The 24,084-nt window shown below is 47.6% G+C and overlaps 1 protein-coding gene across 4 annotated transcripts in view; it reads right to left on the bottom strand.

The window, feature by feature from the left end:
* Positions 1-24,084, bottom strand: part of TNIK (TRAF2 and NCK interacting kinase) — a 152,003-nt gene that overhangs the window by 15,287 nt on the left and 112,632 nt on the right. Inside the window, exons 13-21 of one of the 4 annotated variants that reach the window (XM_030280316.4) lie at positions 22,781-22,891; positions 22,231-22,317; positions 20,757-20,957; positions 15,700-15,864; positions 13,822-14,061; positions 11,471-11,577; positions 9,048-9,211; positions 7,828-7,925; positions 3,039-3,223 (exon numbers count right to left, since the gene is read on the bottom strand). In XM_030280316.4, the coding sequence (XP_030136176.3) occupies positions 3,039-3,223; positions 7,828-7,925; positions 9,048-9,211; positions 11,471-11,577; positions 13,822-14,061; positions 15,700-15,864; positions 20,757-20,957; positions 22,231-22,317; positions 22,781-22,891 (1,358 nt within the window). The remainder of the gene's footprint in view (positions 1-3,038; positions 3,224-7,827; positions 7,926-9,047; positions 9,212-11,470; positions 11,578-13,821; positions 14,062-15,699; positions 15,865-20,756; positions 20,958-22,230; positions 22,318-22,780; positions 22,892-24,084) is intronic. The other 3 variants (XM_030280319.4, XM_072933232.1, XM_030280324.4) reach the window with 3 other exon arrangements.

Raw genomic sequence — 24,084 nt, 5'->3', positions numbered from 1 at the left:
CACTATTATTTCAATAAGGGTAAGGCTCTATCTCACAGGAAGAAAAGTTAGAAAAATATATCCACTTAGATTTATGGGGAGATGATAGATGCTGCCAGAAATACAGGGCCAGGGTCAGGCTGATCAACTACAAATACCAAAGAGAGAGACCATTCTCTTTCTAATCCCAAGGTGTCCTGAGAGGGGCACTGATGGATGGCTAACAAGGAGTGGCACTCCTGCTCTACTTCATATAATTTTTTTCTACCTAAAAAAGCTGCAGAAAACCAAAATTTACTCCCTTTAATTCCCATCTCAACCCCCAAAAAGGAAACACCAGAGCAACTGATGGCAAATAATAACAGAGGGGATGGGGTCTGGAGAAGGTGTGGGCAGCAGGACAAGCTGTGTCCTGTAGCTTTCTGCTGTTTTCCAGGTGAAAATGTACTCCTAACCTGTGGTTTCACCTTGAAATTTCCACAATCCAATTTGAAGAAGAGAGCTGGAATTTATTAAATTTTAGGACTGCCTGAGATTGGATGTCACAGGTGCTGAGCAGCCTCCATTACTTCACTTGGCAGCCTGGCTGCTTAAATATAACTGGAACAAATCCACAAGCAAACGACAAGCACCCCTGGATGATCAGATTTGTTATTTTACATTTAAAAGCCTCACAGACCAATTGCTTCCAGCAGTGTGAGGCAATACAACCTTTAACTCCTGTGCACACCAACAAGCCTGGAGGCTTGTGAGGGAGCCTGGTCGGTGAAAAGCCAAAACAACCTTTAGGATTAATCATGGGGTTACTGGTCCAAGGTGGGATCTGAGCCCTGGGGACCTGGGTGGGATTGGCTCCTTGCCTGCATCGTATCAAACCTACAACTGGACAGGCATCACAAAGGCACTCCAGACACAGCCCACCAGACTCCTACAGCACCTTTCATGTGAGGTGCTCACACCTCCCCACCATCAACTTTTGACCAAAGGATGAGAAAATAGCACAGTTATTTGAATTTTAAAATAAGAAAACAGGGCCAGAGGAGGTTATATTAATTTTGAGACTGTACAGCCAGTGAATGAATGGCTGAGGTAGCCCTGAGGTCCCAAATTTCATCAGTGCACAGCTTCCATGTCATCCTGCAAGAATTTCCTGGCCATGGGCAAGAGCTGGCTTGCACAGCTCAAGGAGAGGGAGCTGAAGGGAGTCATCAGAGTTTTCAGATGGAGAAATGCTGTCTCCAGAGGTGGATGGAATTATCAGTCCCTCCTACCCACTGGGACACAGAGCAGTGGATAGGTTCATCCTGCAGCAGAAGAGACCTGGAGAGAGCCGGAATGAAGAGCTCAGGGAGGATACCCAGGGAACTTTAAACATGGGTTACACAAAGATCACTCAGAAGGTGCAGCAAAAGATGAGATTATCTCTCTTGGCCCCACTTTCCAATGACAAACGCTGAACACTGGAGAATAAATCTGTTAGAAAAACACCAAAGTACATCGAGGCTGAGCTCGAGCTAAGATCCCTTTTGTGAAATAAGGGTTTAACTCAAGAGGATTTGCTTTCTTTTTCCCCCAGACATGGGGCAGTGCAGCTCTGCCTGCAGATACCCCTGCATCCCCACCCCCTGTCTCTGGGACACTCAGAGACAGGACATTATGGGACATGTGGCATTGGGCTTCCAGCTCACTGCTCTGCCTGTCATCCCACACTGGCTGCAAGGCATCCACTGAGATATTTACCCACTGGGAAGTGCTGTGTCAAACTCAAGGTGTCTGAAGAAGGATGTCAGCACAAATTAACCACTCCTGATTAAACTCCTCTTCCATGAGCAGCTTGAGGCCCCTTCTGGCACGCCTGACTGCCCACCCCACTGCTGCACATTCAGAGCCATCCCTCTGCCTCCTGACTTGCTCCAACCAATTCAAGAGCTCTGATTTTAATTCTTCTGCTGGAAGGAAGCTCCAACCCAGGAGCTTGGCACTCTGAATAACATGGACCCAAGGAGACATGGTCTCCCTGCCACTTAGAGGGCTTCTGTGCTGCTCCATGCCCCACCACCATGAATCAGAGAATCAAAGAATTGTTTAGCTTGGAAAAGACCTCTAAATTCCTTGAGTCCAACCAATCACCCAGCACCATCATGTTCACTGCTAAACCATGTTCCTGAAGCCAGGTATGCCTGTATCAACTATTACTCATTTAGCAGGGAAAATGGAAAGGAATGATTAAAACACAAATAATCCCCTGAAACTTTCCTACTGCTCCTCTGTGAATTCAAAGGGGCAGGATTCAGATCCTGATGCCAGGCAGAGACCTCCAGAAATGCCCCTGCAAAGCACTGGGTGGGAAGCCTGAGCAGAGATGCTCCAGGAAATCTCTCTGAATGGCAAGAGCTCCCTGTGAGTGTTGAAGCTGTGCTGCCCTGCTCTGGAGAGACTAAAATGCACAAGTGTCCCATGGGACACAACAATCTGCTGATCTCTTCATTTTACCACTTTAACCCACCAACACTGACTGTGCCAAGGGCAGAAATCCAAAACAAAGATGCAGATTATTATAATCCTGGCTCTACCAGTTGGCACTGGGCAGGACACCAAGTAGTGACACTTTAGCATGGCTTAATTTGGGGCAAGACCAGGCTCAAGAGCAGGCAGAGTTCTAACACATCCATCCCATGGCCAGGACCCACAGTGTGGATGAGGTCAGCTGTGCCCACTCTGGCCAAAAACCTGCCTGGCTCATCAGCAGGTACAGCTCCATCAGCTTTGAGCCAACACTCACTGAATATGCAGCAGAAATAGCTCAGTTTTGCCCATTAATTCTCTCTAGTTTGGAACAGGAAAAACACGCAGGTGAGTACATCAGCCCTTGCAACCATGACGCCGTTCCCAGTGCCAGACATCAAATATGGACACGCTTTGGACCTGTCCTTTATCCCAGCTACTGCTCCTCCAGGCCAGGGTTTCTCCTCCCAGCCAAGACATGCTGGGGTTTCACCTCCAGAAAAACACAGACTGGGGTTTTGTGATCTGCCCCTTCAAAAGAAAGCGTTCCTCACATGAGCCGTGGGATGTCACTGACAGGCACGGTCCCATCATGTGTCTCGTTCTCCCCATCCTCCTCCTCCTCCTCGCTGCTCTCCGACTCCTCGCTGGAGGAGGAATAGTCTGTCACCTTCTTCAGGGGCCGGTTGGTTTCCTCGATGCGCAGCTCCCTCAACTCTTTGGCCAAAGCCGTCAGATCCTAGAGGGGATGGGGGCAAGGAAACAAGGAAGCGATTGCTGTTACATTCAGAGCGAGGAGAATGTCACATACATCTCTCCAAAAGCCAATGCTAACAGCACGAGCAACAAGAAATAGCTTTACAGAGTCGTTACAAACATGAGACAAACGTAAGACAATGTTTGTAGCATGTAGCATTTATTAAACAAAACAAAACTGATTTACGCTCACTGAAAAGTCAATAGCCAACCTCTTCTTTTTCTCTTTGGAACGTGTATGTGCATATATATACACACACTTATATACACGACAAAATTATATTTGTTGGAAAAGGTGAAGTTCAGTCACCATCATAGTAAACTGGAAAACAACGTCACTTCAAAGATTGGCTCGGAGAATTTCTCCTGCAGGGTTTTCTCTTCTTTCAAACTTCTCAAAGAGACCCCGTAATGGTATTTATTCTGTAATAAATGCATTTGGGAAGGAAGCAATGACAGCATCTCCCATGGAGTGGTGCAATCCCCACGTCAAGAGCTGCTTCCATGGTGAGTCTCCGCTGTCGGGCGGCTGCCGAGAGGCGGTGAGGAGCACGAGGAGAAGCGCCCAGCTCAGCCAGACTTTGGAGTCACAGCTCTGAGTCAGCCACATGATCAAAAAATAATAATAATAATAAAAAAAAAATCCCTCAGCAGGACCCATTAAGCACTTTATGTGAAATGTGGCAGGCTATAAGCTAAGGGAGAAAGAAAACTAAAAAAAAAAAAACCAAAAAAAACCCCAAAAAGCCTTGAAACAAGAAAAAAAGAAAGGAGCAGTCCCAAAGCCTAGTCATAATTTTTCAGTTTACCATGACTTTGATGAGGTCTCAGACCCGACAGTCATATAAAATAGACACTGCTATTTCAAAACAAGGAACATGGCAGGCACCGTGTAGAAAAGAGACTTTTTGTTATCTTACATGCTTTTATAGCAATGCAGGGGGAAGCAGTAGGGCAGAAAAGCATGAGAGCTCAAATTAGAATGGGTTAGAGAACTCTGTTGCACAAGACATGCACATGACGAACAAAGCATTGCAATTGTCAGTCTTACCATTTCTCCCTATATTAGTGACCGAGGTAGGCATCAGTGCATTCGGTCAGAGATAAAGGATTAGGGAGAAAGAAACTCATTGAAAAAGACTAAATTCCACAATTCTCTTACGGCCACACTCTCATTTACTGCATTTCCAGTTTACCGTTCCAGCAGGGCGACTACGGCAATATTAATTATTGTTGCAAAAGGAGCTCTTAAAATCTATCCTGTCGACACGTGGAGAAAAGGATGGAGAAGCTCTATGGCTGAGATGCAAACCCAGCTTGTTTTTTAATGGTGAGGGAGGAATGTCTGGTAAGCAATCTGAGCCCACACCTCCCGGCAGGCTCCCACCGGTGACAGCCACACATTCTGCTCCCAGCTCTGCCCTGCCCAGGCTCTGACACAGAGACTCCCCTGGACAGTGGAGAGCTTTGCATCAGACCCAGAAGTATAAACATCCCAAAAAAGGATTTTTTTTTTTTTTTTTTTTTTTTTTAATTTGTCAATCCCTGTTTCACAGCAGGTTCTTGTGATGGGTTGTATATGGGTTGTTCAGCCTGGAGAAGAGATGGCCCCACAGGGAGACCTCAGAGCATCTTCCAGCACCTAAAGAGGCTCCAGTAGGGTTGGAGAGGGACTTTGGACAAGGGTATGGAGTGACAGGACAAGGGGGAATGGCTTCAAACTGACAGAGAGTAGGTTTAGATTAGATATTGGGAAGAAATTCTTTATATTTAGACAGTGGTGAGACCCTGGCACAGATGGCCAAGGGAAGCTGTGGCTGCCCTGTCCCTGGAAATGTTCAAGGCCAGGATGGATGGGGCTTGGAGTGACCTGGGATAGTGGAAGGTGTCCCTCCTTATGGACAGGGTGGAGGGGAACATGATGAACTTTAAGGTCCCTTCCAACCCAAACCATTTTCTGATTCTGTAGTTCTGTATCCCTCCAAATGGTCTCTGCACCTTTAAAGAAAGGCTCTTTACCATGATTAAAGAGAGATTGTGGTATTTCAAGAGCTCCTTTTCAATGCCAACATGTTTGGGATTGAAATAGAGTCAAATCTGCAGTCACGACAACTAATTATTTTAATTAGTGCTGTAGCAGCTTCAATGATACGACTGCTTCTTTTCCTAAATAAGAATCAGCGACAATTTGAGCAGCTTAACAATGCTTTCCATTTTGAGTATCAAACATGCTCTTTACTGAGCACTTGCCTTTGAATTGAATTAGAGCCTCTCACTTTAAAAGGGATTTTAGGACTGTGTAAGAGCCTCTTAAAACTGCAGCTGGACTTCTGCAGCACAGGACTAGCACTGAACTCCTCCCTGTCACAGCACTGGACTGTGAAAATTACTGCTGCTTCTTTTTTGCACCTTCCACTTCTAACGTGCTTCAAGGCACCCTATCAGCCTTTTTTGGCCATCACTAGAAGATAGTCAAGTATTTTAAAAATCAGCTTAATTACTTTTTAATAACTAATTTGAAAGTTATAAGAGCAGTAATACTCCCAGACAATATAATCAGATAACTCATATTTCCTAGTTAAAGCTTTGCCTCGGGATGGTTAATTCTTTGATGCTATCATTTTGTTTGAGTAATGAGCACTTTGTAGGATTAAACAATTTCACCAAGTTGCTCCTGGACCAAAAACAATCTGACAACTAGAGAGAAAGTGCTCTGTAGTTCCACACATGTTCCAAGTGTTATTACTGGGGGTGACATAATACATAAGTTAGTGGTGTCAGTGCTCTTTAATTATTTTTAATTACAAAGCCTTCTTTAGATTTAATATTTGCTGGAATCAAGTCAGATTAGTTTCTAAAATGACACTGCTCCTTGAGCTTGAATTCAGCACACACACTGCCTCTATTTAGACACTGATTTATGTGCTTTTTTCCTTATCAAAGCACCTCATTAAACAAAATGTATTGCTCATATTTTATCCAAGAGAACAAGTTAACTAACCAGCACATCTTCCTTCTTTCATATCTTCTATTTTTAGAGGAAAGAGGCTGCAAAAGAGGCTGCTGAAACCAGTGCTTTCTGCTACAGCCCTGCAGTTACCAGTATCTGCAGTGTGCACAGCGATGTGTATGTGAGGCAAGTTAAATGTTAAATCAGGAATGCTGGGTCTTTGCCCATGAATGTTTGAACATTCACCACTGCCAGATGCACATTTAAAATATTATCCTAAGTGAAAAAGGTGTACTTCAGGACTCTCATTTTTTAAGAGGATGAATGAGGACCAGCAGTGCCATCAACACCCAAGGTGGCTCTGCTGACTCTGCCTTTGCAAGTGGATGCTGGTCCATGGGAATGAACAACCCACTGCTCTGTTTTTCAAGTGCCTTTTTTCGAATTAGACTTAGAACAAATTTCAAAAAGTACTTGATGGCCCCACTGAAATCAGCAGATGGTCAGGGGCTGTGGCTGAGAGCAGAATGTGGTGAGGGGTCCAGGCTGCCCGACCTCCTCCACCGGCACGAGAAACCTCCGCTCTCGCTCCTTCTCTTTCCAACACGCCGAACAATAACAGCACCACCTGCTCCCCCACGTGAAGGGATGCCTGTGCCCTGGCCTCCATGCAAGTGACGTGGCCAGCAGGTTTTGGGCAGCCCAGGGCTGAGCAGAGCACACCAGCAGTGCTGTCCCCTCCCCGCAGGCGCCACCGCTTCGCTCTCCCGTCCGACCCGAGATTGCATCGCCACCTTTATCAACGCCAGCGCCAAGAAAACCCAGCTCGGAATTAAGCACTAACTAGTCAACCTTGCATAGGCATGACCCACTGAGAAAAGATATCACTAACCTCATCTATAGCTTTCTTATAGCTCTGTGGGTAAAGGAAGAATAATCAGCATCAGAGGAAACAGATCGGGACAGGAAAAAGCCAGAGGAAGGGCAAGCAGGTTAGAAATAAAATTACAATTGTTAGCTCAACGCTGTGGAGTGTAGAGAAAAAAAACATCATCAACAAAACATTAATACACATTAAAATAGAGATGCAGTGGAAATTCATATAGTTTTTAGGCCAACTCTGCAGTTTTAAGATACAAATGTCAACAGCATTAAACCAGGAGGAAACACTTCGGATGAGATTTTGCTCAGAATAATAGAAGGGGAGTGTACAGAGACCACTACCAAATGGGGTTTTAAGCTGGGAAGGCTGTAGGGGGCTGGTTGGTTCCCCAGCCTTCATGAGCAGAGCATCCCCCTGACGGGTGCTGCGGGGGACATGCAGCACGGAACACAACAAAGTGCCATCGGCCACCGCCGTGCCCAAGCTAGCAAAGCCCTTAAGCATCTGCTTCACCTGGAAACACAGGCTTAAGTGCTTTCCCCTAGGCTTGGGCTCCTGGTAAAAACTCATGCACTCTCTTAAGCATTCAAATCTCCCAGGGGCTCTCGCTGTACTGCTGCTTTCCAGTCTCTCTGCTGGAGCAGCAGCAGTACTAGCCTGGTTTTTGGGGTCCCCGCGGTTGTGCCACCGCACCGAAGGGAAACGTGGCCAAGCCAGCTGGCAGCATTCCCTCGGGAAGGAATTGAGGACTCACAGCAGGTCGGCTCGGCCGTGTCACGTCCCTGTTGTCCTCCTGCTTGACCTTGGCGGGCTCATGGGAGAGCACAGGGGACCCTTCGGGCTTGGTGTTCCCTGGTGAAAGGCAGGTGGAGAGAGTGGGAATTAAAATGCTGCCAAAAGCATCACTGCATCCTGACACCTGGGACAGGTGGGAACAGGGGCTTCATCATCACTTTGCTTCTGCTGTCTTGACAAGCACTCCTGGCTCCTTTCTGCTCCTCCACCAACAGAGCAAGACAAGCCATAATCCTGCCCAGCTTCCACCAACAGCCCTCTCACAGAGTTACTGCTCCTTTTCTACTAAAGAAACAAATTTACTTTGCAGAAGAGCAGGGCATGTGATAAATGAAAAGCTCTGCAGCATCTGACACCGCTGGGACGCTATTTGTCACAGGATTCCTCATTAGTAAAAACAAAACCAAACCTGAAATGACAATGGGTTACAAACTCCTTTTATTGACTACCTAGAGGACTGATGGTTTCAACAACAGACACCTTATGGCCAAGTCATAAAATATTCAACGCATGGAGGCAGCATTTGTCTCAATGCTCTTCAGCCCTGGGGAATGGAAGCGTGGGGCTGTGCCAGAATGCAGATGTGTGGGTGTATGGGCTGTGGCAACTCCACTACTGTGTTGCCACTAAACAGGGGAATGGAGTATCTTTAAGAGAGGCTTCAGGATGAGAGGGAACAATCTGGCTACACACATAAAACCCATGTCAGCACGGCTGCCTGGTGAAAGCATTTGAGAGAAACCTTCTTACAGGTTATGCCACTCCTCTGATCCCATCTCAGGCACAAAGATGAACCCCCAAAAATATCTATCAATTAAAAGTGAAACACACTCCCAAAGAAACCACATCAGGAGAGGCACTCCAGGGTGGATGAAGACAGGAAGCACACTGGTTGTTTCCTTTGTTTACCCTAAAGCATGACTCCCATCTCCTTTTGCCAAGGCTACTTGGCAGTGAGATGCTGTGGCCATCTTACATCAGCCTCCAGGGAAATGGAGCTGTCGGCAACTCTGCCTGCAAGGAGGCCAGCAGGTCACAAAAACACATCAGAAATGATGGATCCTCTGATTTTTTAAAAGTTTTTAAAAAGCAAGCATGAGACCACAGGCCTTTGCCCTTGCTGCTTGTCAGGAAGCCTCCCCAAGTGTTCTGGCTGCTGAGGGATGCTCCCGAGCTCACCTCGGACTCTGTTGCGCTCGCTGGAGCCAGCCTGGGAGCCAGGCTGGGATCCACCCTGGGAGCTGGGCTGGGAGCTGGGAGTGCTGGAGCTGGAGGAGCTGCCACTGCTGGTCCTCTGCAAGGGGCTCTCCACGATGGTCTCTGTCCTCCTCAGGTCTGGGTTGCTGCAGGAGGACAAAACAGAAGAGCACCATCAGCCAGGGTCACACCCACCCCCAGGGCTCCAGACCCTTCCCACACTGACAGGAGAGGCTGCAAAGGCCAGGAGAGTCCTCCTCAGCTGGAGGAAACAGGGCTGAGGTCACCAATTATGGGTGCACTATGACCACAACAACAAAAAAAAAATTGCCTAGAAAAGCTTTCTGCTCTTACTTGGTAGAATTCGGCAACCATTAAAAGATTCTTTGCTCTTGATCCCCTGTCTGTAGATTTGCAAAGCTGGAGTTACCTAATTAGCCACAAAAATTCTTCACAAAAGCCAGAATTTGTGACGTGCTGTTAGACAAAGACTTCAGCAAAGCAAGGATCTCAAATTTGCAGCAAGGCTGCAGACCTCTTGTACCACTTAATTCACAGTTCCCAGTTTTCATGGCTTCACTTCGAACTTGCATCAGATACCCACTTTTCCTCCTTGACTTTTCTCACCCTTGTGAACACAGATAAATGTAGAATAAAAAGTGCCCTTGGTACACAAGGAGTGACTAATATCTCTCTGGGTATCAGATGCCTTTAGGAAATTAATTCTTACTGGCACTGAAATGACATCAGAAGAGATGTTAATGCAGAGTTAGGCAATTTGGTTTTATACAATGTTTCTGGAAGTGATCTTATTCAAAGGCCACTTTAAAATATATAGTAAATACTCCCTCATTTGTCATAACAAGTGACAAATAAAATAAGGGGTATTTTTGTAATATTTGCATTTATACATGAGGAGAATCAATAACCAATTGGGAAACATGGGGAAAAGGAAAAATATTACATTACTGTGAGAGAAACAAAGGATGAAATAATTTCAATGAAAACTTAAGTTTAACAGACATGTGGAAGCATCATAGTAATTTCCAATTTTCATCAAACTGAAAGCTTCCAGCTCATGCTGTATGGCTGACATCCTTAGCTAAATTAACTAATGAAGTATATTTGAAAACTTTGGCAACTGATGTATTTATCTGCATTGACCAGGACTGGGGCAGTGAGGGTGCAGGAAACACTGCGCAACCTTGAATTTGAATCCCAGATTTCCATTAACCTTTTTACTTTCCACACCATCACTTATAAAGACTACACAGTCCAACATCCCTCTGCATTTTAAACTCTCCTTCAAGCAACAGCTAATTAAAAGAACAACATTTTCAAGAATTCAAAATGATTCAGCCTTTGGCAAAGAAGAGCAACAAACCATGATATGCTTTTTCTCTAATTAAAAACAAAAAAATCAAAAAAAAAAAAAAAACCAACAAAAGATACTCTTCCTCCTACTGCTGCCCCTGCCAGCGACTTGGGGCTGCTGCCTGTGAGTTTGCTGAAGCACAGGGTGGGCACTGGGCTGGAAAGGGAGGCATATGCTGACAGCACACACCATGAACATCCCCACATTCACTTTTTGACCTCACCCTCTGAGGACAAGGCAGGAAGAAGAAACCAAGCAAGGCTAATTGGAACTTGTGTTCCTCCCGGGATCTGCCCTGTCTGAGGTCTCGTTCTGTGCAGCAGAGACAAGCTCTCGCATGACTAAGCTGTGTTTTTCCCATCCAGCTCTGAGCAGAGCCTGTCAGCTTCTCTGCTCGTTTTAAACATGCCCAGGGACAGCTGTGACACGGCAGAGATGGGACCATGGTGATGGCACAGCACCTCCCTAGGAGCTCACTGCTGTGCCAGAGCTGGATCTGGCTAAGCTAAAGGCCCAGCCCTAGGAAGCTGAAAGGAATTCAATCCTTGATCTACATCTAGAGAAGATCTCAGCAAGCTGTATCAGTGTCTGTCCTGCAGCACATTCTTTAGTCATTATCTGTGAAAAGCTGCTCTGATGCATAAGAAATGTATGGAATGTACCACTGAGACCTCCCCACTGGCTTATAGGGATCCACTGATATGCAAGAGGTGAGAACCAGGACCTAATTCCACTAAGGGAACACCCAAACTCCTGTTTGATTCCACAGCTGCAAATGCAGCATCCACCTCCAAACCCTGCAATGCCCAGGCCTCCAGGGATTCCAGTGCTCGAAGCCTTGTCAGTACAAATCTCTGTTGGATGCAAAAATTCATGCCAGACTCAAGAGAAGCCTTGCAAACGTTGTGGTGTTCAGTCAGCTAAAGCAGGGCTGGACTCCAGCCCGTGTCAGGGCCCCAGCTGGGCAGTGCTGGGGCAGTGCAGCAGTGGCACACCAGGATCACTCCTGCCCATCCCCTCCTGTCCTCACCTTGCCCGAATGGGCTGGGAGCCCAGGCGGGGCCCCAGGGCGCTGCCATTGCCCGGGGAGTTCTTCCTTGCCAGGGCAGGGGATATGGAAGTGGTTCGTTGAGGCACCTGGAAAGGAATGGAGACATCTGCAGTCAGCCAGGCTGGGCCACTCGCTCACCTGAGCCATCACAGACCATCTTCCAGCTCTGCCTTAAGGCTGATTTACACCTCATTTCCCACTGAGAGAAAGGCAGTATTTAGGGCAATTATAAAATACAAGGCTCTCAGCTTTTAGAAGGAATCACTGGAGTGTGAGGCAGCAGCAAGCTGCAGTGGTGCTCTCAGGGATGCTCCTGGCACAGGAGCCCCCAGAGCAGCCTGGCTACCACCAAACAGGGCACTTACTTCTAGAAGAAATGTATGCACATATACACACACAAATATATATATCATTTAAATCTAAAAAAACCCATAAAAGTAATTTTTAAGGTACAATTCAGACTGAAGTGCATTTCAACAGCCACAACGCAGGTTTTGTATCTAGCTCAGATATGACACACGCCAGCAGACAGAAGGTGTTGACTTGGACAAACAAGAGGGTTGACAGTGGGAAGATCAAGACTGACCCACCTAACACTGAGATTAAACACTGTGACCTTCACTGAGCTTCAGATGCCACTGCTGCTGGCAGAACGGCTCAGCATGAACACCCAAAGCCAACCACAGCCTACAGGGGCACTGACAGGTAACCCTGGAACTCTGCCCCATCCCGTGGGAGCTCAGGCATCACTGTGTGGCCACAGGTGCAGTGGCCTCATCCCCCAGCACCTCAGGTGACGTGGAGAGGCAAGACAATACTCACCGTTCAATACCTTGCACCAGGTAACAGAAAGGCCAAGGGCTTGTCAGGATTAGCAAGAAAAAGGATTAGGCTTGGCTTTTTTAAAGAATAAACACACGGTTGCACTAGGCAAGATAAGAGAAGATTTAGAGAGCCTGGACTGCAGCATCACCAGCTGCAGCATGTCCCAGGACAAAGCAGTCTCCCCTCCAGGTTTGGTATTCTGCAGTCAGGACTTGGGGAGTTTTCCACCTTCCTCTGAAGCATCCAGCCATAAGCACTGGCAGAAACAAGACCCTGGACCACGGAGACAGCTGGTCCTGCCTCTCAGGGCAGTCCTTTCACTCCTGCCTGCAAACACCTCAAACCCACCTCGGGCTGTCCAGTGTGAAGTCAGGCTCCTCACGGGTGGTGCTGCCAACACAACAGCCCTAAATGGGATCTGGTGGGATCCCTTCCAGAGTCCACTTCCCCTCAGCCAAGGGGGAAAATGCTGCACAGTGCTGGAGAACAGCTTTTCTCCCAGCAGCCATGGTCTCACCACGCAGGGCATCACTGCAGCTGAGCATCCTTCTCAAAGGGCTTGTGGCAAAAGCCAGCATTAAATTGCAGGGGCTTTTTCTTAATTAGGTTAAAACCAGGCAGCCACCCTCCTGCACTATGAAGGAGCCAAGCACACAGACAGTTCCAGGAGCTGTTGGCTTGCTGTTGCCTTCAGCAGAGCACTGATTTCTCCTCTTGCTTGGTGACAGCAGAAATAGGAGCATTATAAACACCCATGACACCACCACAGATCCCTTGCACAGGGAGGCTTACCTGGTGATTGCGACTTTGCTCTTAAAAAGGCAAGTCACTCACTTCGCAAATACATAGAAAAATTGCCTCTCAATCAGGGACAAATACTGCCTCCCTGTCACTAATCAATTTATAATCATTTCTCCTCTGTAAAAATCCTCCTGGCTGAGCACTGATTCACTGTAAGGGGAACTTTAATGGCTAAGTTATAATTCTTCCAAAGTGAAGGTGTATAAACAACACAATCGAAATACTGGTCCAGAAGAATCCTAATTAAAGAGGTACTGCCAGACACTGCCAAAATGTCAATGAATGTATAAAGCTGCTGGAGCCCTTACAAGTCTTCCATCAATATTGATCGTAACTGGAGGCACGGTACTGGACTAAAAAGGACCCGTCTTATTGAGTATGACAAATTTTATGTTCCTATAATTCTATTTAAGCAGAAGGTTGTTTTTTATCCAAGGGAAAGAAGAGATTAATTTGTTTTGGCCGCTGTCTGAGCTCGAGAACTTTCTTTGCTGGAGGGCAGTGCTGTTTTGCAGCTATTTTGCAGCCAAGAGCAGCTCCCAGCATGTCCTGCAAACCCTGCCTGAGGAAATGCAGCCCCTGGGCAGGTCAGCCCTCGCTGCAGAGCCTCGGGGTGGGCTCAGTCCTGCCCACTCTGCTTTGCCAGAGGGACTCAGCTCTGGGATTGCCTCTGACCTGCTGAAAGTGAGGAGCGATTGTGTTACCTTTGGTGGAATGTCTTCCTCCTGCCGTAACCAAGAACTTCGGTCAAACTTTTCAATGCGAGGGGGCAGAGGAGGGTTTTCTGAGGTGGGGTCCGAGTTCTGCCTTGGCATCTCAGTGCGGTGAGAGGTCACCGTCAGAGCCTCCTGAAACCCAGCCAGTCCCTTTGCAGGCTGTTCATGCAGTGACTGAGACCCAGACAAGGAGCTTCCTTGGGATTTCACAGTGACCAGATGTGGAATCTAAGCACCAAGTCAAAACAGAACTATCAGTCAAAACGGAGGGTTAAAAAAAAAAAAGGAATAAAAAATAATTTAAAAATTTGATTAAAAAAATATTTTTTGATTAGACTTTGGATGCACTGAAAAGCCCCCTTGGTCTGAGATCAGCACTGCCTTGGTTTCAGGAACTTCTGACTTACATCACTTCAAGGCAAGATCTGTTAAAAACCACATTCCCGCACACGCCGTGCCCGCCCCAGGCTCTGCTGCTGCTGGCCCAAAGTCCAGCTCCTACACCTGCACCTCTGTGGTTGTACTAATGAGGTTTGGCATGGATTTTCCATGTTAAAAATGAAAAAAAACAAAAATAAGGAAACGATAATAAATAATAATTGATTTAAAAATCGTCAGGAATTCTGAGGCACAGATGGTTTAAAAAATATCTTGAGGCATGAGCTTCTATAGGTCTTGGTGGCTCCCATGGACTTGCCCTACAGATTGCAAGTTTAAGGAATACTGACATCTGTTCTGGGAAATCTGAGAAAATCAAAAGGTTACAGTTTGGAAAATATAAGCTTCTTCCCCAGACTCTGTGAAGCTGCACTCCTTTGATACAATAGGGTTGTGACTTTTATTTGAAATTTCTACATACAGGTCTCTGTATGTGTCCATGTCTCACGGGTACACGAGTATGCACACACACACTGACACAGGGCTCTGGGCTTCAAGCAACTCTTTCCTGAGTATTTTATTGCCAAACAAAAGTCTCTGTAGCTGCTGATGGTACAGGATGCCAAGAAGGTCACTGAAAATTATTTGGTCAGTCAGAGGGATGACAGTGAAGTGGGGTTTTGCCCACTTTCCAAATGCATACAAAGAAAGTACGTTTCAGGGCTTTCCTGCACATTTTTGTTTAAAGCTGGCTCCGTACTGGAGGTGCCACACGTGGCTGGCACTTAGTTGGCACATATTCCATAGAAAGCCCAGCTGAACTTGGAGCAAAGGCTTTGTACTTTCCTCTGAAATCCCTGCTGGACTCTGTGGATCTGTGGGAGCAATTCCAGGGGCTGGACCAGAGCCAGCACTGACACTCCTACACCTTTTGGTGGCAGAGTACTTGCAGACCTCATGGCTGGGAGAAACTTCTAAAATAACGATGCCCCTCCTCTGTGACAGTCATGGTGATCTATGTCCTCTCCAGATGTGTTTGTGACTGATGTCAACTCAATGGAAAACCAAAACAAAACCTTGAATCAAAGCGGCAAAGAAAGCAAAACCTCTTTCTGATGATCCTCAGCATCAAAGCATCCCGGGTCTTTTGTACCAGGCTTTGTGGTTTTAATCCTTTACATAAACCAGATCCAAAGAGGATCAGAGCAACAGCTGCACTGGACCAGAGCAGCAGTTCCTCCTGGTCCTCCAGCTTGTTTCTAGCAGTAACCAGTACGTGATGCTTCAAAGGAAGGTATAAACCAGCGTGATGTTGCTAACACATGGAGGTGACAAGAGGAATACACTCATGCATGTAGATGCTGCTCTTACTCATGAATATGCTTAAGGCTGAGAAACCAGGGAGCCAGGTGCTATTTCCCTTCATCCACTCTTCCTTGTTTCCTTGCCAGCACCCCCAGCATGCTGGCAACGGGGGAGCACCATTACCTGCGGGTCCACGGGCCGGAGCAGGGGTGGGGTCCGGGCTGGCTGCACGCCGCTGATGCTGAAGGACTCGGAGCGAGGAGGCAGGTTGGGGTCAGAGATCCTGTTGGCCACCTTATGGGGCATGGCCGGCGAGCTCTGGCGATTGAGCCGGGAGCGCTCCTCCACCTGTGGGACACGGGGACAGGGGTCAGCGCCCCCAGGAACCCATCTCCAGTGGAGAACCAAGGTAGGCATAAACATACAGAAAGCTCTCTTCTCTTTAGGTATGCCACCCTTGTGCCAAGAATGACACAAGAACAGATGAGGACGCAGCGTAAAAAGGAAGAAAAAAAGGCAGTAATGGAAAGAAAACTTTGGCTTAAATAGACTGATAAAATACATTCTATTTGATTGGTTAGTTAATAAAAAAATCTTTCTCCCACACCGTCCTAGAGAGAAACAGAAGAGCAAGGTGGAAAAACACCACCTGCAGATTGTACTAACAAGTTACCACATTCCTACAACTCCCTAAAAATTCTCACAAGCCAATGTGAGAAACGATTGCCATTTCTCTCTCCCTGACCAGGCTGGCATCCACATAGCTATATCATATCTATTGTTTGATCAAGGTGGTGATCAGTCACAGGTTGGAATTGATCTTGGAGGTGTTTCCCAACCTAAGTGATTCTGTGATCATGGAATTCAAGTTATCCATCAAACTGTGCAATAAATGTGTTTTAAAGACATGAAAAGGACTGCTTGAATTTATATGCTTAATTAATTTCTGAATATGAAATGGAAAAATTAAAAAACGAAAAAGAAAAAATAAAGAAAAGGCAGCACACCTCAGAGAGATGTTACTAGAAGATGACTCCTGAGAAGCTCTAGCTTCTTCTCAAATGGATCTTTAAGCAAGGGGACCATTTTCCTTCACTGTTATAAACACCACAACGGGTAGTTTTGTTTGATCTGAATAAAAGAATAAACATGGCAGCCAGAAAACTGTTTGCTTTGATCTGAATTTACTGAGTCTGGCACCTTGTCATGTATGGGAGGGGAAAAACCTCTTTTACTGAGAGAGAACATCAACCCAAAGCCCACTGCTTTCAGCTCCCCTTGATGGGAACACGGCGGTTTCAGCTCACCCAGCCGTGCCATCCTGCAGTTAGGCTGTGCATTGATATTCAGGCAGCATATGCTATGCAGGATTTTTGATCCAGATCTGATGTGTATTTTATTTATGTGTCATTAAAGTGTTAAATACCCCCAGCATGTCTCAATTCCACTGTGGATGATGCCACAGTAAAAGGCAATCTTTACAATGGGTTTGCTTGGAAAGAACCACTGCTCTTCTTAAAGTAAATACTCATGAAACAAAAGAACCATTGTATGAATAAAAATGAATCCTTTTCAGAGACTGAGCATGAGATAGAGTAAAATATAGGTAAGAAATGTATGTTATGGACTCTTTAAGTTCATGAGGGGCCAGAAGGTCACCACAACTTCCCCAGGCCCACCAGGGAGCAGAGGCCGTGCAAAGCTCTGCTCAGCAGTGCCCAAGAAAGGGGACACAGGGATGCGAAGGGGAGCAGGGTGGGAAGGAGAACTCCCTCTGAAAGGGAGCAGCAGCCCAAGTGCTGGGTCACAGGCTGCTCCAGTCCATCTCCTCCTCAGCCAAGCCTTGGCAGCGCCAGGCGGGGATGGAGCCGCCGCCGAGCTGCTCCCCGGCACAATGCCAGGCCCTGATGTGCAGCTGATCGTGGAGGGTGTCCAAGCTGGTGTGGAGAAGGCAGGAAAGATCAAATGGAGATGTCTGGGTTCGGGCAGGGAGAAAGGTGTTTGATTTCCTACTGCCAGTATCTCCTCACTTGCACCTTGTGGCACCAGCACAGCAGAAGATGCTCTTGGGACTCTCCAGCTGTGCTTGGGGGGCCCTACTGATTCCACTATTAGGCAGAAAGGGGGTAAGGGCAGCAAAACCCTTCAGGAGCTCATCATTGCTCAAGTACAGACCATCTCTAATTGAACTCAAGATTCCCCAAAACAGGGAAATTCTGTGCAGTCCCAGTAGAAGGCTGCTAATGTTTTAATACATCACTTCAAAGTGAGAGCAGGAAAAAAGCCACGGGGACTGAAGGAGGAGCTGATTGTGGGTGTTGGCTGCTGCAGAGAACAGAACAGCTCGTGATGCACAGCTGAGCCCTGAGTTCACCCAGGGAAGCTCTGAAAAGTGGGAAAGCACCACAGGGGCCAGCCACCATGTGGAAAATGTGGACACCTGTCCCCTCCTTTCTGCACAATCATGTGTGCTATATTCCTGCCCAAACCCAAACTTCAGCTGACCAAGCTTTCCCTGTCTATCTGCAACACCTTGTTTTGCAGATACTGATCCATAACAGAAAATTCAGTAATAAAGAGAGCTGCTAATTACACAACCACAGCTCAGAGTGCTAATGCCACATCCCTGGCTGGATCACAGAGGGTCCCAACATGATCTCCAAAAAGGTCCAAACAGTCCATAACTTTAAGAGATGTGCCTGGAAAAACAGGGCAGATCTAGGACAGCACCCAAGCTACATCCCAAGTTAGCTTCTAGTGGATAATCCTGAGTAACAAGAAGATGAGCAGAAGGGGCAGCAGAAGGGAATGTGCATCCATGCATTTTGGCAGGACTATCTGCTCAGACTGTTTCGTTCAGCATCAAGAGAAGTCTTTGACTGTGCTCTGGGGAAGCTGTGAGAGATGCAGCACAGGCTTGCTCCTCACCCAGAGCTTTGTCATCACCAACAGGCCAGTCTCTTAACCAGGGGATGCAGGGACACAACCACAAGGTGAGTGACCACAGCCTCACCTTGATGCTTTATCCCACTCCTGCAGGGCCTTGGGTCACCCTGTGAAAACCAGTGAGGTGGGAAAATGTGTATATAAAGGAGAGGTGTGAAAATAAAAGATGGGCACAGGGTGAGGAGGTTTCAGGTGTGCTGATCAAGCTCCTACGAGAGAAGACTCGAGATCAAAACAGCATAAAAACAAGGGGAATATGGGATATAATGCAAAATCCTCAAGAAATATCCAAATAAGCTTTGCACAGCCTCCAGAAACTGTAGGCTGAGCACCAGACTTGTCTTTTCATTGTTCCCACAGGAAAACAAAGTCTCAATATTTCTGTTAAATTAGCATGCATGGGTTGGGTATGGAAATTGCTAAACTATAACAAAAACCATGGTGGCTCATTAAGTATCAGCACAAATCTATCCGTAGAGCCAGCAAAGGTGGGCCTTCAATATATGCAGCAAAGTACCTGAATTGTGTTAAAAGTAGGACTAAACAGAAAACAGGATGGAGGCAAGAGGAGTCATTCTGGGAGATTCCCAAGGTGCTTTGCTGAGGCAGTACATCAAACTACTGCTCCTAACAGGAGAAGGATGCCACAGCTTGGAGCATTTAATTAGAAACCAGACAGAGCGACACAGGTAAGGAATAAATGGTTTGGAGAGCTAATTGGTAGAAGCTGGAGAAGTTCCCCAACAACAGGAAACCTCATCTTCCCTATGATTTTGGCAAAGGGCAAGAGGCCACGTTCTGCTGCTCTTATTAACATTGTGCAGCTCCCAATGTCCTGCTTCCAGTGACAGCATCAAAAATATGCCAGCCCCATGAAACAGAAGAAATGGGCCTTTGTGTTTGAAAGGGAAAGCTAAATCCAGCACTTTTCTCCCTCACCCCAGATAAAAAAATAATATTCCATTTTACATATCTTTCTAAAGTTTTGCAGACAGTGCCAGAAGTATTTAAGCAATGTTCTAGAGGGTTTACTTAAAACCAGGCAATAAAAGACAGAGTTTATTCACTTTTCCCTGCCCACTACCTACTCTCAGCACTCCAGCAGATGGACAAGAGTGACCCAGCTCTGCACAAAGCTGCAGAGGCACCACCCAGGTGGAAGCCTCTCTCATCAGAGGCAGCTCAGCACATCTGGAACACCTCATCTGCAATCCCACTTATCAAACCTCTCCTTTCACTGAAAGGGCTGGAGAATGATGATGCAACTCCATGTAAATCTATCATCTGATGCACTGCCATCAAAAGAGACTGAAGAGTGAACTGGAAGGTAATAAAAGAAAAGTCCAAGTGAGTGTGTAGAGGTGAAAAGAATTTTAGACACCCAGATCTATCCCTGTGATGGCTCAGAAAGGCCAAGAACAAACCACTGGTCTTTTCTTGGCAACTGGTGGCTGAACTCCTTGAGCATTCAATGCTTGCAGGTATTGTGGATGCAGCTGAGGACTGTCAAGAGGAAAGAAGAGCTGTATCTTGGATGCACATCACATGTCTGCCAGGAATAAAGGATGCCAAGCAGTGCTCCTGCTTAGTAGGAAGAATAGGGAAGTTATTAAAGTATCTTTCTGCCAAGGAGTATGGTAAAAAAAGTAAACAAAAAAGAACTTTAGAAAAATTAATAGCAAAAGCAGGCATCAGTCTTACTGGAGTCACCACAAAGAGATTAAGGAGAAAGAGTTTGCACATGATCCTGAATCTGCACTGCAGACAATGCATGTCTTAATCTTTTCAAGACTCTTCAGACTAGCAATAATTAATATTCAAGATCTCACTCATTTTGTCTGAGAGAAAAAGTCAGGAAAGAACAACCCCAAGGGATATAGCCCTGAGCCTGGGGGGGAAAGCTGTCTAACCCCTACCTATATGGAATTAGGGCTCAGCAAAGAAATTCACAACCACGACCCTCTGCATTCACCCCTGACCCCTGCAGACTTGTGAACATGCCAGGAAGGAGAATGAGGGGATGACCTTCAAGGTCCATTCCAACTGAATTCTATGATTCTGTGTCCACAAGCCCCCAGCCAGGCTGAACCCCTCCAGGAGGGATCCATTCTTCTTCTCACATGGTCTCATGGAAAAACCTCCCTGTTTGTACAAACACAGACACACTGCACCTGGGGGTGTTCCCAGCACAGCTGATGGCATCTCCTGCATCCCCACCCTGTGCAGCACAACCTGCTGCGTGCATTTCAGACCTAGCCCTGCAGAGCACCACCATCCTCCCTGCTCTCCCTTACCTCCTTGGCCCACGCTGGCTTCTCGCTGGCATTTATCCCTTCTTTGTAGTGGTAGAGGGGTTTCTTCTCTGCTGGCCTCTGGTCCTGCCTCTGCTGCTGCTGCTGCTGCTGCAGGGACACCAGGTAGTCCCGCTCCTGCTGGAGCTGCCTCTGCAGCCTCTCCGCCTGCCGCTGCTCCTCCAGCTGCTTGCGCTTGTACTCCTGCCCAGGAGAAAACACAGTGACAAGGTGCCCAGCCAGCCTGCAGATTTATCTGTTTGGGTCAACAACAGGGCCTGAGCATCTGAAAGGTTGTTTTCTGGCAGAGCTCACTGATTTGGAAGACTCTGGGGACTGAGCTCTAAAGCATCCCCAAGGAGAGACAGCAAAGCCAGCAAATTCAGAGTTGTGATTCTGCCAATGATGCTTTGCAGCCACTGAACTGCCTCGTTTGGTAGGAATGGGGGATGTCAGTGCTGCCTCATCAGGGAAAGCCTGCAAGACCCACTGAGGGCTGTTTGCTTAGGAATTACCACTGACTTTGCCCAGGTTTTTCTGAATAGAAAAATGAAGGATCAATTCAATGAGGTGCCTAACATCACCTGGTCAAGATGGGGCTCAGGGTAAACTGGTCTAGTGTAAGGTGTCCCTGCCCATGGTAGGGGGTTGGAAAGAGATAGACTTTAATGTCCTTCCAACCCAAACCATTTCATGATTCTATGGTCAGACAAAACCCAACTGAAGCCAACTCCTATGTAGGACCAATTAATTGATCCTGGGAAGAGCCAGACTGCAAAGACTGTGTGATCTTTCTGAATCCCTACAGCTCTATGGGTTTAAAGGAGTAAATAATTTTGAGAAGTCCTTTTAAAAGATAGTGGCTTGTGTGAGGGCTTTTGTTTTTCCTAAATAAAATAGCAAGACAAAAAAAACCCAACCCTGTAGATTAAAATAAAATGCAGTAAGAGAAACAGACAGTTACCAGCAGTAAAAACGATAACTCAAACCCAAATGAAATAAAAAAGAGGACATCTAGAATGCAAACAGCACACAAGGGAATAGACAGTGTTCCTGCGAGGAAACTGAAACAAAAGCCTTCACTCAGAACATGAAGAACAGCATGGCAGGGTGGGTTTGATGGATGCAGACACTCAACAGCTCGAACACACCCCCAAACATGCTGCAAACAGCCTCCAAAACTTCACAGCAGCAACCAGGGCTGCTCCTCTCAGGAGGACACACACACACACCCCAATGCTGCAGAGGGGACACAGCGACAGCCGTGCACCATGAGGGCAGCCAGCCCCGAGCAGAACGGGGGATCCAGGCATGCTGCAGCCACGGAGCAGGACAGGAGGCTCCAGGAAGGGTGGTGACAGTGGTGTCCCCCAGGTCTGGCCATGTCAGGAGGCTCTGGGGGGACACGGGTGCACGCGGGCGCATGCGGACACGACAAGGGCAGAAAGCGGCAAGCGTGGCCGTGGCTCCCATTTACCAGAAGTAGCGCTTGCTCCTGCAACAACTGCTGCTGCAGGATCTCTAACTGTCTCTGCTCCTCCTCTAACTGTCGCCTGATGTACTCCTGGAGGCATGGGCAGCAAGGATCAAAGGAAAAAGAGAGAGAAGGTGAAAGAGCCAGTATTTCCTGAGAGGAAGGAGAATGAGGTGGGCACCCACATCCACCCCGCCCAAGTGATCTGATCCATCAGCCCTGGCACCCTCCATCCCTGCCCAAAGAGTGTCCACCACTCTACAAGAATGGAAACCACTGGGAAACAGCAAACATTACCCCAGAATAACAAAAAATCTGACTCCAGCAACAAGCGGGCGTGGAAAACCTGCACCGAGTGCCTTCACATCTGCGGGCCAGCAAGTGGATCCACACAGAAATAAACGACAGCAGTGAAAGCGACGCGCACGCAGCGTTAACAATTAAGCAATTTGCTCTCAAGTGGTAAAAAATGAGTGTTTACAAGAAGATCTCTGATTAGAGGCAGAGGAATCCGTGCTGAAGGCGATGGCCCCGCTCACTCCCAGCCCGTTACCTGCTCGTGCTCTGCGCGCCGCCGCTCCTCCTCTCGCCGCATCTGCTCCTCGTAGTGCCGGCGCTGCTCCCGCTCCTGCTGCTTCCGCAGCTCCTTCTCCCGCCTCTGCTGCTGTGGGGGGCAGCAGGTACAGGTCAGCATCCCCATCCCTCTCCCCGGGAGATTGAAGTCCTTTTTCTTGTAATTTTTGCGGTGTCCCCTTGCCCACAGACCCAGAGTGCTCCCACCCATCCAAGGAGATGCCTTGCCAGCAGGCTGGTCCATCTGGGTGGCAGAGGGACTCCTTGATCCCACTCCATCCTCACACACCCTGCTGTTTGGCACTGGCTGTGGAGAACCCACAGCATCCTCCTAGCCAGAACCAGATAATTTCTTCTCCCAACTGCAGATGAAGCCATGGGGGCAGTGCATGGTCTCCATGTCCCAGCATGGCCAACCAGGGGATTAACGAGGCCTCAGATACCTGGGAGCTACATGAGCCCATTGCCCACAGGTAACACATCTCTGCCCCTAAACCACCCATGAGGATGAGGGACAGAGCCAGGGGACTTATTGCCTACTGAGAGGGAAATGCATCTCTCTTTATGTTTGCTGAGACCAGAAACCAACAAGGAAGACTCAAAATCCAAGGGTTTTTCCTTTCTGAAGCACCAAATGAGCAGGATGGGACTTCCCTTGCTATTCTCAGGTCATGCCTGCCCCACTCCCTCCCGGGTGCATCCCTGCCTGCTCCACTCTGTAGCACCTTTGCTGACAGTAATCTGGGAAGTTTTGGGGTGATGACAACCAACAGCCTGCTGTGAGTCACCCTGGGCACACCTTTTAACCCAGCCCAACTCCTGCAGCTGCCCAAGCCATGCCAGGAGCAGGGGCTGGCAGCAGAGTGCTGCAGTGCTGCACAGGCTGCTGGCCCCTCACTGCAGCACCGCATGCAGCATCGGCAGAGGGCACTCAAATACTGGGATTGGCACTGGAGCTGCCTGCCCTGGCCATCATCTTCATCATCTGCTGCCTGCAGCCACAGCAAGGCACCCGCTGAAGCAGAAACCTGGCCCTTTTTTCTCCTTTTTTCTTTCCCTGTCTTTTTTTCTCTCCCGTTGCCGACACACGGTGACTCCCACTGCAGTGGGAACGCTGTCACTGGAGAAGATGGCAATGCCATGCATTTTCTGAATCGTGGGAAGGGCTGGAACAAGCAGCTGAAGAGCTGGCTGAGCATTCCAGAGACCAAGATGCCTCCATGTGAAACTGCTGCTCTGCAGGAACCTGCACTGCACAGACTGATTTAAAATCTGTATCTGTCT

Source organism: Taeniopygia guttata, chromosome 9, assembly GCF_048771995.1.
Source record: "Taeniopygia guttata chromosome 9, bTaeGut7.mat, whole genome shotgun sequence".
NCBI lineage: Eukaryota > Metazoa > Chordata > Aves > Passeriformes > Estrildidae > Taeniopygia > Taeniopygia guttata.
Note: the sequence above shows the minus strand (reverse complement) of the source record. Positions and strands in the feature narration are given on the sequence as shown.